General features: G+C 40.1%; 1 protein-coding gene across 5 annotated transcripts in view; it reads right to left on the bottom strand.

Moving 5' to 3' along the window:
• The window catches only part of RNF125 (ring finger protein 125), a 47,854-nt gene that overhangs the window by 17,469 nt on the left and 14,495 nt on the right, over positions 1-15,890 (bottom strand). For all 5 annotated transcript variants that reach the window (XM_003127888.5, XM_013999274.2, XM_021096213.1 and 2 more), the window contains exons 2-4: positions 13,696-13,849; positions 9,356-9,450; positions 5,266-5,356 (exon numbers count right to left, since the gene is read on the bottom strand). In XM_003127888.5, coding sequence (XP_003127936.4) covers positions 5,266-5,356; positions 9,356-9,450; positions 13,696-13,849 — 340 coding nt within the window. The remainder of the gene's footprint in view (positions 1-5,265; positions 5,357-9,355; positions 9,451-13,695; positions 13,850-15,890) is intronic.

Genomic DNA, 15,890 nt, shown 5'->3' with positions numbered 1-15,890 from the left:
GCACCTAGAACTCAGTAAATGGTAGTCATTATTATGTCACCTTAATGCCTTCTTTAAGCTTCTTCTTCTTCTAGGCAGGTTCCCTAGGGACCTATCATAAAACACCTCCTTAGCCCAGTTCCTTCCACGACAATCTCCCCTGGCTCCCCAACACATATCAAGCTCCTGGCTAGCCATTCCAAGGCCAAACCTCTGAGCCATCAGCATGAATAACAGATACCTTTGACTATGCTATAGGACTTTTATTTGGCCATGCCCATGACATGTGAAAGTTCCTGGGCCAGGGATCAAACCCTTGCCACAACAGTAACCAGAGCTGCCGCAGTGACAACACCAGATCCCTAACCCACTCTGCCACAGGAGAACTCCATGTGGGGCTTTTCTCTTGAACTTGCCAGAAGAGAACAGGTGTTTATGCCCTGGAGTTAGATTATTAGGTTCAAATTGTAGCTGTTTACTTATCAGCTGTAAGCTTACCTAACTTCTCTGAGCCTTGGCTTATCATTTGTTAAAATGGAAATAATCATATCCACCTCATAGGATTGTTGTGAGGGCTATCTATATATCTATCTCTCTATCTGTCATCTACCTAATATAGTTACATTTCAATCTCATCCACTTTCTGGAAGGATTTAATGAAAAAATAAAAAGCCTGTAAAACTCAAATATAAGAAAATGGAGTTCTCTTCGTGGCTCAGTAGTAACAAATCTGACTAGTATCCATGAGGATGTGGGTTCAATCCCTGGCCTCGATCAGTGGGTTAAGGATCTGGCATTGCTGTGAGCTGTGGTATAGGTTGCAGATGTGACTCAGAACTGGCATTGCTGTGGTTGTGGTGTAGGCTGGCAGCAGCTCTGATTTGACCCCTAGTCTGGGAATTTCCACATGCCACAAGTGTGGCCCTAAAAAAATTTAAAAAAACCAACAACAACTAAATTTATATATAAAAACCACACACACACATACCATAAAACTAAAATAAAATTCAAAGTAGTCTTCAAGGTATCATTTTACATCTGTTAAGACTGGGTAGTTTTTTAAATAAATGTATCAAATTTTGGCCAGGTTGAGGTGAAAGTGGTTTACTCATAAATTGCCAACACAGATATAAATGGACTCAAACTTTATAGGATGCATTTCAAGAGTTAATAAAAAGTTGCACTTTTGGTCCCAGAAATACCAACCTAAGGAACTTCCTCTCAGGAAAGAAGCCTATAGAAAGAAAACTTTATTATTTTTATTTTTTTTTTTATTTTTATTTTTTGTCTTTTTTTTTTTTTTTTTTGCCTTTTCTAGGGCCGCTCCCGTGGCATATGGAGGTTCCCAGGCTAGGGGTCGAATTGGAGCTGTAGACGCTGGCCTATGCTAGAGCCACAGCAATGCAGGATCTGAGCCACATCTGCAACCTACACCACAGCTCATGGCAACGCCGGATCCTTAACCCACTGAGCAAGGCCAGGGATCGAACCTGCAACCTCATGGTTCCCAGTCGGATTCATTAACCACTGAGCCATGTCAGGAACTCACAGAAAGCTTTAAATATACAAGAATGCAAATTCAAATCTTAAAAACTGGCACCAGTCCAAATGTTCAAAAATAGTAAGTGATAATATACCTATCATTATCCTGCTTTGCCTCACAACTATATAGAAATGAAAATTGTAAAAGACACCATCAAATTCCTGGAAGAGAACATAGGCAAAACATTCTCTGACATCAACCTTATGAATATTTTCTCAGGTCAGTCTCCCAAAGCAACAGAAATAAAAGCAAAAATAAACCAATGGGACCTAAGCAAACTGACAAGCTTTTGCACAGCAAAGGTAACCAAAAAACAAAAAGACAACTTACAGAATGGGAGAAAATAGTTTCAAATGATGCAACTGACAAGGGCTTAATCTCTAGAATATACAAGCAACTTATATAACTCAACAGCAAAAAAAGCCAACAACCCAATTGAAAAATGGGCAAAAGACCTGAATAGACATTTCTTCAAGGAAGATATACAGATGACCAACAAGCACAGGAAAAAATGCTCAACATCACTGATTATTAGAGAAAGGCAAATCAAAACTACCATGAGATACCACCTCACACCAGTCAGAATGGCCATCATTAATAAGTCCACAAATAACAAATGCTGGAGTGGGTGTGGAGAAAAGGGAACCCTCCTGCACTGTTGGTGGGGATGTAAGTTGCTACAACCACTATGGAGAACAGTATGGAGGTACCTTAGAAATCTATACTTAGAATTACCATAGGATCCAGCAATCCCACTCTTGGGCATATATCTGGACAAAAGTTTCTTTAAAAAAGACACATGCACCCTCATGTTCATTGCAGCTCCATTTACAATAGCCAAGACATGGAAACAATCCAAATGTCCATTAACAGACTATTGGATTAGGAAGATGTGGTATATATACACAAAGGAATACTGCACTCAGCCATAAAAAAGAACAAAATAATGCCATTTGCAGTAACATGGATGGAACTAGAGACTCTCATACTGAGTGAAGTAAGTCAGAAAGAGAAAGACAAATACCATATGTTATCACTCATATCTGGTATCTAATATCCAGCAAATGAACCTTCCCACAGAAAAGAAAATCATGGACTTGGAGAATAGACCTGTGGTTGCCCGGGGGGAGGGGGAGGGAGTGGGGGGATTGGGAGCTTGGGGTTAATGGATGCAAACTATTGCTTTTGGAAAGGACTAACAATGGGATCCTGCTGTGTAGCACTGAGAACTATGTCTAAATACTTACAACGTAGCACGACAATGGGAGAAAAAATTATGTATACATGTATGTGTAACTGGGTCCCCAGGCTGTACAGTGGAAAAAAAATAAGGGTGTTGGGGGAAATAACAATTAAAAAAAAAAAACAAAACACCACACTGCAAAGTAGAACTAAAATGCCAGATTGAAAAGAAAATTGGCCACATTCATAATGTACCTAGGAAATGATAAGCAATATGTATATTTAATGTGTGAACATATGGATCAATACTCAGACTATGAAATAAACAAGAGATTGATTAATAATAAAGATAAATGACTTTCAGCAACATGGATGGACCTAGAAAATGGCACACTAAGTGAAGTCAGGCAGAGATAGATAAATATATATGATCCCTAATATGTGGAATCTAATAAAAATGATACAATAGAACTCACAAAACAGAAACAAATTCAAAGATTTTGAAATGAAACATGTTTACCAGATGGAAAACACTGAGGGAGGAGGGATAAAGCAGGAGGTTGTGATTGCTGTATACATGCTACTGTATATAAAACAGATGGGTAACAAGGACCTGTTGCATCACACAGGGAAATTTACTCAATACTGTGTAATAACCTGTATGGGAAAAGAATCGAAAAGAAATGGATGTATGAATATGTATAACTGATTTACTTTGCCGTATGCCTGAAATTAACATAACTTTGTAAGTCAACTACATTCCAATAAAATTAATATAAAACAAAAATAAATTAATAAATGTATGTTTGTAGACAAGTGAAAGAATAAACACAAGTGGAAATGCTTTTTGAAAAAGTAAAACATTTCTTACTTCCCAAACTGGAGTTGGTTTTTTTTGGTCTTTTTTTGTCTTTTTGCCATTTTCCTCGCTGCTTCTGCGGCATATGGAGGTTCCCAGGCTAGGGGTCCAATCGGAGCTGTAGCCGCCCGCCTATGCTAGAGCCATGGCAACTCGGGATCCAAGCCTCATCTTCAACCTACACCACAGCTCACAGCAACGCTGGATCCTTAACCCACTGATAAAGGCCAGGGATCGAACCCACAACCTCATGGTTCCTACTCGGATTTGTTAACCACTGAGCCACGACGGGAACTCTAAACTGGAGTTTTTTTGATCACCATAAATTTTCTTTATCTGAGTACATGCTAGTTCTTTAATACTCCATTTTAAAAAACTAAAACTAGATCTACCATATGATCATCCCAATCCTGGGCATATACCCAGGATAATTTGAAAAGTACATACACCCCGCTGTTCATTGCAGCACTATTTACAATAGCCAAGACATGGAAGCAACCTAAATGTCCATCAACAGAAGAACAGAGAAAGAAGATGTGGAATATCTTCAATGGAATATTACCCCACCATAAAAAAGAATGAAATAATGCCATTAGCAGTAATATGGATGGACCCAAGGATTATCATACTGGAGTTCCTGTTGTGGCTCAGTGGGTTAAGAACCCAACTAGTATCCATGAGGATTTAGGTTCGATCCTTGGCCTCGCTCTGTGGGTTAAAGGATCCAGTGTTGCTGCAGGCTGCAGCATAGGTCGAAGAGCAAACTCAGATCTGGCATTGCTGTGACTGTGTCTTCGTAGGCCGGTGGCTACAGCTCTGATTCCACCCCTAGCCTGGGAACTTCCACATGCTGTGGACGAGGCACTAAAAAGACAAAAAAAAAAAAAAAAAAAAAAAATCATACTCAGTGAAGTCAGAGTAAAACAAATATCATATGATAACCCTTATATGTGGACTCAAAAAAAAAAATGAACTTATTTACAAAACAAAGGGACTCATGGACTTTGAAAACAAATTTATGGTCACCAAAGGGACAGGTGGTGGGGGTTGGATTGGGGGTTTGGGATTTGCATGTGCACACTAATGTATACAGAATAAACAGGTCAATGGGGACCTCCTATACAGCATAGGGAACTCTCCTCAACATCCTGTGATAACCTATATGGAAAAGAATCTGAAAAAGAATGGATATGTGTATATGTACAAATGAATCACTTTGTTGTACAGCAGAAATTATCATAACATTGTAAATCAACTATATTTCAATAAAACTTTAATTTTAAAAAATAAAAACGCAAACTCTTGAAAAAAGATAAATGACTTTCTTCTTTTCATTTCTAGTATATTGTCATGATAGCCCTGTTTGCATTATTTAAAAAAATATCTTTCACTTTGGATGTGACCACAGTTGGTATACCAAAGTTAGATCTTAAAACTGTGCATTTCGGATCTGCTTAGTTGATTACACCCATGACTATGTATAAGAGATAATGCTGTTTAATTTCATAAATGAGTGATTGCACACGGATAATTCTTATTAGTTTCAACTCAACACTTTCAAATATTGTTAATGTCATAGAATCACCATAACCTTAACATAAATTATCCTTTATATCTATAAATAGAAGCCCATCAAATGGATTTTCTAATATGTATCAAATATTCAGACATTCCAGATATATATAGTAACACAAATCCTCACCACAGGTCTCCTTTCTGATCTATGATGAGTAATGCAATGATCCAGCAAGCTGTCTTCATCCAATTCCCTCTGACAAAACGGACATATACACCTGGAAATGGCATAGAACATAAATATTACTGAAACTATTGATAATTAGACAGCAGTCACTTAACTAGAGGTTAAAAAAAAAAAAAAAAAAAAGAATGCAGCAGAGTTCCCATTATGGCTTAGCAGGTTAAGGATCCAGTGTTGTAGAAAGCTGTGGCATAGGTTGCAGATGTGACTCAGATCTACTGTTGCCATGGCTGTGGTGCCGGCCTCAGCTGTGGCTGCGATTCAGCCCCTGGCCTGGGAACTTCCATATGCTGCAGGTGTGGCAGTAAAAAGTAAAAAAAAAAAAAAAAGAAAAGAGCATATATCCAGACAAAACTTTCCTTGAAAAAGACACATGTACCCGTATGTTCACTGCAGTACTATTCACAATAGCCAAGGCATGGAAACAAGCTAAATGTCCATCGACAGATGAATAGATTAAGAAGATGTGGTATATATACACAATGGAATACTACTCAGCCATAAAAAGAACAAAATACTGCCATCTGCAGCAACATGGATGGCACTAGACACTCTCATACTGAGTGAAGTCAGAAAGAGAAAGACAAATACCATAGAATGTCAATTATATCTGGAATCTAATACCCGGCACAAATGAACCTTTCCACAGAAAAGAAAATCATGGACATGGAGAACAGACTTGTGGTTGCCAAGGGGGAGAGGGAGGGAGTGGGATGGACTTGGAATCTGGGGTTAATAGATCCAAACTATTGCCTTTGAAATGGAAAAGCAGGAGTTCCCATCGTGGCGCAGTGGTTAACGAATCTGACTAGGAACCGTGAGGTTGCAGGTTCAGTCCCTGCCCTTGCTCAGTGGGTTAACGATCTGGCGTTGCCGTGAGCTGTGGTGTAGGTTGCAGACGTGGCTCAGATCCTGCGTTGCTGTGGCTCTGGCGTAGGCTGGTGGCTACGGCTCCAATTAGACCCCTAGCCTGGGAACCTCCATATGCCGCGGGAGCGGCCCAAGAAATAGCAACAACAACAACAACAACAAAAGACAAAAAGACAAAAAAAAAAAAAAAAAAATTTTAATAAAATAAAAGGAACAAAGTGCAGCATCAACAAAAAGAAAAAGAAAAAAAACATAGGTAGATCTAGTTTCTAGTCCTCATTCTTTCTGACTTGATATATATATCAAATATATATATACACATTTTGGGGGGCCACACCCAAGGCATATGGAAATTCCTGGGCCAGGGGTTAAATTCAAGCCACAGCTGTGACCTACACCACAAGTGCAAAAATGCTGGATCCTTAATCTACTGTGCTGGGCTGTGGATTGAACTTGTGCTGCTGCAGAGACAACACCGATCTTTAACCTGCTGTGCCACAGTGGGAACTCCCCAACTTGATATTCTTTTTTTTTTTTTTTTTAGGGCCACACCTGTGGCATATGGAAGTTCCTAGCCTAGAGGCTGATTTGGAGCTGCAGCTGCCAGCCTATGTCACAGCCACAGCCACATGGGATCCAGCTACATCTGTGACCTATACCACAGCTTGTGGCAATGACAGATCCTTAACCCACTAAGCAAGGCCAGGGATCGAACCTGCATCCTCATGGATACTAGTCAGGATCTTAACACGCTGAGCCATGGTGGGAACTCCTGGACTTGATATTCTTAGTCTTGGTACTGACATTTTTGTTTTTATGAGAAATGTAAATATGTAACCTCACAGGGACAGAACAGAAACACAGTTAATAGACACTTGAAACACTTTAATCTCTTTGGAAGAAAAGTACAGTCTGAGCACCTCATTAAGGAGAAAGAGAGGCTCACACCAACCCCCTGTGCCTGGGTTACTTTTTCTGTCCCTTTCACTTCCTCCCTTTCCTAATTCAGGGAACATCTGATTTGGCTGATACTTGTTCTCCAACTAGCATCTCTTAGGACACTGGGATATATGACTGCAGGTGTCAATTCACAGGAGCAGCATCCAGTGAAGAATCGAAAACAGCATGCAACTACCTTGTTAAATCTTTATGCACACCTAGATGTATCTGTCCCTGGCATCTGTACTGTCCAATGGAGTAGCCATTAACCGAATGTGTCTACCAGGCACTTGAAATGTGACTAGTCCAAATTGATATAGGCTGGAAGTATAAAATACACACTGATTTTGAAGGCTATACATACATACATATGTATGTATACAAAATATATATATACACAGGAGTTCTTGTCATGGTTCAGCGGTTAAGGAACCTGATTAGCATCCATGAGGATGCAGGTTCAAGCCCTGGCCTCACTCAGAGGGTTATGGATCTGGCATTGGTGTGAGTTGCGGTGTAGGTCAAAGATGTGGCTCGGATCCTGCGTTGCTGTGGCTGTGGCATAGGCCTACAGCTACAGCTCCAATTTGACCCCTAGCCTGGGAAACTCCATATGATGTGGGTGCAGCCCTAAAAAAAAAAAAATATATATATATATATATATATATACACACACACACACACAAAATATATATATACTATATATATTTTTTTATCTTTATATAAGCAAAATATCTCAACAATTTGTATATTGATTACATGTTCAAAGGATAATATTCTGGCTACATTTGGGTAAATAAAATATGTTAAAATTAATTTCACTTATTTCTTTTTACTTTTTGAGTATGGCTACTAGAGGATTTAAAGTTACACATATGTTCTGCATTATATTTCCATTAGACAGTGGTGCCTCAAATTCTTTTTTTTTCCTACTGTACAGCACAGGGAACTGTGTCTAATCTCTTTTGACAGAACATGACGGGAGATAACATGAGAAAAAAGAATGCATGTGTGTATATATATGTGTGTGTGTGTATATGTATATATATATATGTATACACACACATATATATGCATGTATATATGTATACACACACACACACATATATATACGCCTAGGTTACTTTAATGTACAGCCAAAATAGATACGACATTGTAAATCAACTACACTTTAATAAAAAATTTTTTTAATTCTTTTTTTTTTTGGCCATGCTATGGCACTGGGAATTTCCCAGGCCAAGGATCAAGTGTGCACTACAGCAGCAACCTGGACAACGCTGGATCCTTAACCTTAACCTGCCAAGCCACCAAGGAGCTCTGCTTTTTTTTTTTGCTTTTTTAGGGCCGCACCCACGGCATATGGAGGTTCCCAGGCTAGGGGTTGAAGTGGAGCTATAGCTACCGGCCTACACCACAGCCAAAACAATGCCAGATCCAAGCCGTGTCTGCAACCTATACCACAGCTCACGGCAATGCCGAACCCTTAACCTACTAAGTGAGGCCAGGGATCGAACCCACAACGTCATGGTTACTAGTCAGATTCATTTCTGCTGTGCCACAACAGGAACTCCGGGAACTCCATTTTTTTAAGGAAAAGAAAATTAACGATCAATATCTTCCACTATATCTACTACTCACCTCCACCCTTCCTCCAGCCTATAAGATTGCCCAGCAAACAGGTGTAGGATTCAGAATGACTGCCCCAGGCCTGTTCTTTCCTGTTAGTCCATATCCTGACATGTCACTTCCTATCTTCCAGAGAGAAACCAACCAAATGAGAGGGAATGAGCTGGGGACTGAGTGGTGGAGAAGAAAATGTGCAGACGAATAACCCCTTAACCATGACCTACTTTAGGAATCTATTAGTCACAAAACAGAGCCTAGCAGAAATCCAACAGTTCTGCTTTCTATTTTTGGATATTCCTTCATATAAACTTCTGAAGAAGTTTCCCCAGTCTTTCCCATGGTCAGTTGGGTCTCCCTATAGAAAGAGAGCAGTTTCCCTACAGAAAGAAAGCAGAAAGAGTAAAATTCTTTCATAATTATTGCTATGAACAAATGACTACTAATAATAGGTATTACGGTCAGGAACCTAAACATTGTCTCATACATATTTTCACGATAAAAGTGCTAAGCTTAAAAAAAAAATTAAGCTTTCCACCCCATTAAATTCTTGATAAGCATATCAAATTCAGCATTAAACTATGCTGTTATTGAAACAAACCTTGTTGCTGTCTCCCCAAGTTCTTGAAGTGGTCCATACTTATCAATGTACTTTTGACATGTTCGTATGTGTGCCCTCATTTCGCTGAGGCAAACCTATATAAAAGCAGATTAAAATAAGCTCACTGTTGTAAAGGGGCTCACTTAAGTCAATGAAGTCTTTTGTAACCCGGCTTTATTGCTTTCCGTGTTTCAAATAAGGTCATCGCGTGGGGTCAGTTGATTAAAAGGACAGACTCATGATTATAGTACAACAAATTAAGCATTATCAAGAATAACACTATTTTAAAATTTCTTTAATACTTAGACCCAAAAGCTGAGTCCCTGCATTTAGTTCTTCCAAAAACTACGTTTTTTTAAAGTTTCAAGATGTATATTAAATCAAATTTACTTTTTGAGGGTATTATTACCTAAATTGATGATGGAAAGAAGGAAGAAAGAAAAAGGGGAGAGAAAAAAGACCAAAAGGAAGAAAAGAAAAAAGGTAAAGACACAGAAAGAAAGAAAAACAAAGATTAAACAGAATAAATAGATGGATTTTAGAGATGTTCAGAATAAGTAAAAGGAAACTCTGTGCTTCAGGAAAAGATATAAATACCATGGCTTTATAATACATCCAGCAGTAGAACATGAATTCACAATGCACAGTATACTTAATGGCCCCATTAAGAGCAAACATAAAAGACAGCTCTTGCAGTCCATTTTTATCAAGTCAGAATAAAGAGTCCTTGTTCTTCCAGATATACATTCAGAGATCCTAACCATGAGGGATCTGTTGCTAGATAACACATATTCTACTAAATGTGTCATTAGAAACTCTGATAAGATCTTGTGCTAAAGGAAGCTCTGTACAGCTGTGGTAAGGTGGCCGACCCACCCTGCTTCACTCTGCCCAAGCTACGGAAGCTAAACCTCAAACACAAAATCTACTATGTTAAGAAAACAGTTATAACTGCTTCACAAAAGACAAAAATAAAAGAAATGGAAAACTAAGTACAAATCCTTGCTTTATAAATATCCATCTAAAAAAATGTAAAAAGGACTGATCTAGGCAGCTGCCCTGAAACAGACTGTTTTACAGCCTATAACACCCAACTTTGCACATCAGTGCTCTCTCCTCCCTTTATGACTTGTTTTTTTTTGGTTTTTTTAGGGCCTCGCCCATGGCATATGGAAGTTCCCAGGCTAGGGGTCGAATCAGAGCTGTAGCCGCCAGCCTACACTACTGCCACAGCAATGAGGGATCTGAGCACATGTGCGACCTACACCACAGCTCACAGGCATGCCAGATCCTTAACCCACTGAGCAAGGCCAGGGATTCAATTTGGGTCTTGATGGATACTAGTCGTGTTAGTTACCGCTAAGCCACAAAGGGAACTCCCCCTTTATGACTTTTGTTAAAAGTTTCTTTCTGGATAAGCAATGAGGTCCTACTGTACAGCACAGGGAACTATTTTGGATCTCTTGGGATAGATCATGATGGAAGATAGTATGAGAAGAAGAATGTGTGTGTGTGTGTGTGTGTGTGTGTGTGTGTGTGTGTGTGTGTGTGTGTGTGTATGAATGACTGGGTCACTATGCTATACAGCAAAAATTGACTCAACACTGTAAATCAACTATATGCTAATAAAAAATAAATTTAATTTTAAAAAGTTTCTTTCTTCTTCTTTATATTTCATGATCAACAGAGAGATACATTCCTCATGTAACTTAGCAATTTGGGGACTGTATCCTGACAAATGAATTGATGAATTCATAGAGTGTCTACTCAAGACATATAACTGTGAAAGCCAGAGTTCTCTTGTCGCCCAGTGGGTTAAGGATCCAGTGTTGCTGCAGCTGTGGTGGAGGCTGAAACTCTGGCTTAGATTCGATCCCTGGCCTAGGAACTTCCATATGCTGAAAAAAGAAAAGAAAGCCAAAAAATAGAAACTGTGAAAGTCACTGTCAAGAGGTGGCAGAAGAAGCATAAGCCATGCATTTGCACTAAAAGTGCTTATCATCTAATGGAGGCAAAAGAAACAAAATAAAGACGTGTAGATGAGTAGACAGGAAACTGATATTGGGGACTGGAATACTAAAGCCAGGCTCATGAAAAGGAGATCTGGCTTCAGTACCAAAGACTAGAAAAGTTTAAAATGGCTCTAGAAGGGAAGGCCGTATTCCTGGGGCAAGAGACAGATATGACATACCTCGGAATTCCCATCGTGGTGCTGTGAAAATAAATCCAACTAGGAACCATGAAGTTTCGGGTTCGATCCCTGGCCTCGATCAGTGGATGTAAGGATCTGGCGTTGCCGTGAGCTGCGGTGTAGGTCTCAGACGCGGCTCAGAGACCTTATGGCCTTGCTGTGGCTGTGGCTGCAGTGCAGGCCAGTGGCTACAGCTCCTATTCGACCCCGAGCCTGGGAACCTCCACATGCCACATGTGCAGCCCTAGAAAGCAAAAAAAAAAAAAAAAAAAAAAAAGAAAAAAAAGACATACCTCAAAGGAAAGATCAAAATACTTGTGAACATCAGAAATGAGGGGTGGAAAAAGGGGCTCTTCACCCAGGATAACTGGGAGGATGCTCTTGTTGACAGACACCAAGGGTGGAAGAATTAGATGACAGACTGAAAATACGCTGTTTGATTTTGTGCATGGTGAATTTTACATTATGATGAAACATTAAAGTAAAAAAGCTATAACGATTATGAAGAATGTAAAAAGCTATTGATTTCGAGCATTTACCATGCTCCCTGGTGCTAAAAGCCACTCATGTTTTATTATTTACCTTTACAACCACCCTGCGACACAAATATCCTCTTTTCCCTCAATTTACAAAGACATGAACAAAAGCTTAGATTAGTAACTTGTCCCAAATCACAGAGTAAGTGAGAGAATTTGTGTCTGACATCAGGATATCTTACTCCAAAGACCAATGTATAGATTCTGTAGTCAGGCAGCCATCAGTAGATGTTTGAGTCTTAAATAAATCTTCAAAAATGCATTGAATATTTATTATGTGCCAGTCACTGTTCAAAGCACTGGGCACACAGTTGTCAATAAAACAGACCCAAACCTTATCCTCATGGAATCTGCTGGGGATAATGGATAATGAACATTAAATTTAAAAAAAAATCATACAAGTGTAATTATAAATGATGACATAAAGGAAGTACAGCATGCTAAGAGACAGTAAAACAGGCTATAATTTAGATGAACAATCAAGAAAGGTTCTCTAAAGAAATTCAGATCTTCACTACGTGATCTTTCTTTTGACCTCTAGACTGGTAATATCGAAATAACCTCCCCTTAGCAGTTCAAATTTAATGTATCTAAAATTTAACTCAGTGTATCAAATTTAATGTATTAAAATTCTTCCCCGAGTCTGCTCCTCAAATTAGCACCTTCACCTACTCATCTCAGAAACTTAGGAGGCGGGTTTTTTTTTTTTTTTTTTTTTTTTCCCTTTTTGGCCACACGTGTGGCATGCGGAAGTTCCTGGGTCAGGAATCAAACTCAAGCTGCAGCGTGACTCCTGAACCAAAGCAGTGACAACACCCTAACCAACTAGGCCACCAGGGAACTCCTTGGGAGGCATTTTTGATACCTCATTCTCACTCACCCCCATATCCAGTCAATTACCAATTTCCTTCAAGTCCTCTCCTAAAAACACTCGGAAATAATCTCTTTTGTTGTTTGCTATTGCCCTAACCCGGTTTCCTTACTACCTGCCCTAAAAGCCACTTGATTGGCTTTACCAACCCTACTTTTGTCCCCTTCAAAACATTTTCCATGCACTCGCTAGAGTGATATTTCAAAAATATAAACCTGATCAAAAGCTTATACTTCTCCTATGACTCACTACTGCACTGAAGATGAAATCTACAATCTTTGACACGGCTTGCAAGAGCTCACATGATCTAACCAGGCTAGTGTCGCATCAAGGGAGAAAAACTGCAATAAGGAGGAAGTGGTTAACAGAGATAAATACTGCAGAGCCCAGAATGACATATGTGGAAATGTGCCACTGGATTTGCAAATAAAGCTATTCGCTGGGTGGGCTGCAATTGCATGGCAGGAATGGAGGCCAGGTAATAGAGGGTCATGGAGTAATGGGGAGAGAGGAAATGGAGGTGGTAGGCAAAAGTGTGTGTCTGAAAAATCAGGTGTCATGTGACTGTAGTCCTGCAGCCCATACATATGAAATTGGGAGAAAGGAAGAGAAGAGGCTGAGATATTAAACTCTGGAAAGTCAGGGTAGCATGAGGTCAAAGGCATAGGTGAAAGGAGTGGCTGCCATCACCATTTTCTCAAAGGTCTAAGCCAGTAACATGAACAAAAGCAGGGTCACGTACCAGAGTGTCACACTCGGTGCAATTCTGGAACTCGGATTTCATTCTCTTGGCTACATCAGTTGCTGGAACGCCTTCTGAAGGAAGATATGCCCGGCAATAAGGACAGGTCCACTTATTGTTCTTTAGACTGGTAGCAATGCAGGAACGGCAGAATCTGCAGGAAACCAACCAAGAATACATCACTTTCCTTAACAGCACTAGGTGCTCATTTGTGGAAACTCTATTTTATTTTTTTATTTGGCTGCGCTGTCAGCAAGTGGATGTTTTCAGGCTAGGGACTGGACCCATGCCATAGCGGTGACCCAAGCCTCAGCAGTGACAATGCCAGATCCTTAACCCACTGAGCCACCTGGGAACTCTTAGAAACTGTATTAAATGACACTTTGTATATTAAGAGCTGTTCTGCCACTTCCCCTTTTTCTTGCCATAGCACCCTGATTTTGCTCTGCAGGAACCACATGTCATGTCTTAGATACAATCTGGTGAGACCTCATCTCAGTTGCCCACAACCTCCTGCTGAAGGCAGAGTGCCTGATGTCAGCCAGACTAAGTGAACCCTCTCTCTGGGAGATGACTCCTAAACAGAGTGACATAGGACTGATTCAGTGACAACTTGATGGGACTGTTCTGCTCTTTATTTAGAACCTCAGATCTGCCTGGGTTCCTACCCTTCCCTTCCTAGGGGTTTTTGGTAGTAATGTCATTATAAAATAATTTAAAACTCATCTGGGGAGTCCCCGTCGTGGCGCAGTGGTTGACGAATCCGACTAGGAACCATGAGGTTGTGGGTTCGATCTCTGCCCTTGCTCAGAGGGTTGACGATCCGGCGTTGCCGTGAGCTGTGGTGTAGGTTGCAGACAAGGCTCGGATCCCGAGTTGCTGTGGCTCTGGTGTAGGCTGGCAGCTACAGCTCCAATTGGACCCCTAGCCTGGGAACCTCCATGTGCTGCGGGAGCGGCCCAAGAAATAGCAAAAAAAAGACAAAAAAAACCCCCAAAAAACCTCATCTGTAGATGTTGAAAATTATCTAGTCAAAATTACCACGATTAGGAATGTCCTGCAAGTCAAGAAATATATTCTCTGGTTTACTTAAAGATGATCATGATAAAGTCTTAACATAATCAACAGAATTCAAAATCTTGACCTATTTGTAGGAGCCATTGAAGGCTAAGTGGCACAGAAGTAAAAGTGAGCATTTTTTGATAGGTTATACACATTGGCACGATCTGAGAGCTTCAAGTTTAAGTATACTATACATACTGAAAAGTCAGTCTATCATAGATATATTGTTCCATGAATTTATGTATGTATGTATGTCTTTGCTTTTTAGGACCATACCTGTGGCATACAGAAGTTTCCAGGCTAGGGATGAATCTGAGCTGTAGCTGCCAGCCTAAGCTACAGCCACAGCAATGTGGGATCTGAGACATGTCTGTGACCTACACTACAGCTCATGGCAACACCAGATCCTTAACCCACTGAATGAGGCCAGGGATTGAACCTGTATCCTCATGGATACTAGTCAGGTTTGTAACCCACTGAGCCACAACGGGAACTCCTCCATGAAACAATGCAAATGAAATTCCCAAGTATATTAGCCATTGCTGACTCTTAAAAGCAGTCTCTTCTGCCTCTGTTACAAAATCCCTACACTGCACACAGAGCATGCTGACGTCTGCACTGTTCTTGAGGCATTTGCTTGCTGTTTATGCCTGCCCACCATCCACTTCCCCTTTTCTTGCCATAGCACCCTGATTTTGCTCTGCAGGAACCACACATCATGTGTTAGACACAATCTAGTGGGACCTCATCCCAGTTGCACACAACCTCCTGCTGAAGGCAGAGTGCCTGATGTCAGCCAGACTAAGTGGAGATGACTCCTAAACAGAGTGACATAAGGACCGATTCAGCGACAACTTGATGGGACTGTCCTGCTCTTTCTTTAGAACCCCAGATCTGCTGGGTTTCTACTCTTCTCTTCCTAGGGGTTTTTGGTATTAATATTGTTTGGTAACTTTATATTTTGATATAATTTCCTACTTGATACATGGTTCTTTTTCATTTACAAAATTTTAAAACACTTCCACATATCTTAATTCATTTAACCTTATCAAATGCCTAAGAAAGATCATTATTCCTTTATAGATGAGGAAACCAAGGAACATAAAGTTATTTTACTTTTGCAAGGTCCCATC

The sequence above is a fragment of the Sus scrofa genome, chromosome 6 (genome assembly GCF_000003025.6).
Source record: "Sus scrofa isolate TJ Tabasco breed Duroc chromosome 6, Sscrofa11.1, whole genome shotgun sequence".
NCBI classification, from domain to species: domain Eukaryota; kingdom Metazoa; phylum Chordata; class Mammalia; order Artiodactyla; family Suidae; genus Sus; species Sus scrofa.
This window is presented reverse-complemented; position numbering and strand designations above follow the sequence as displayed.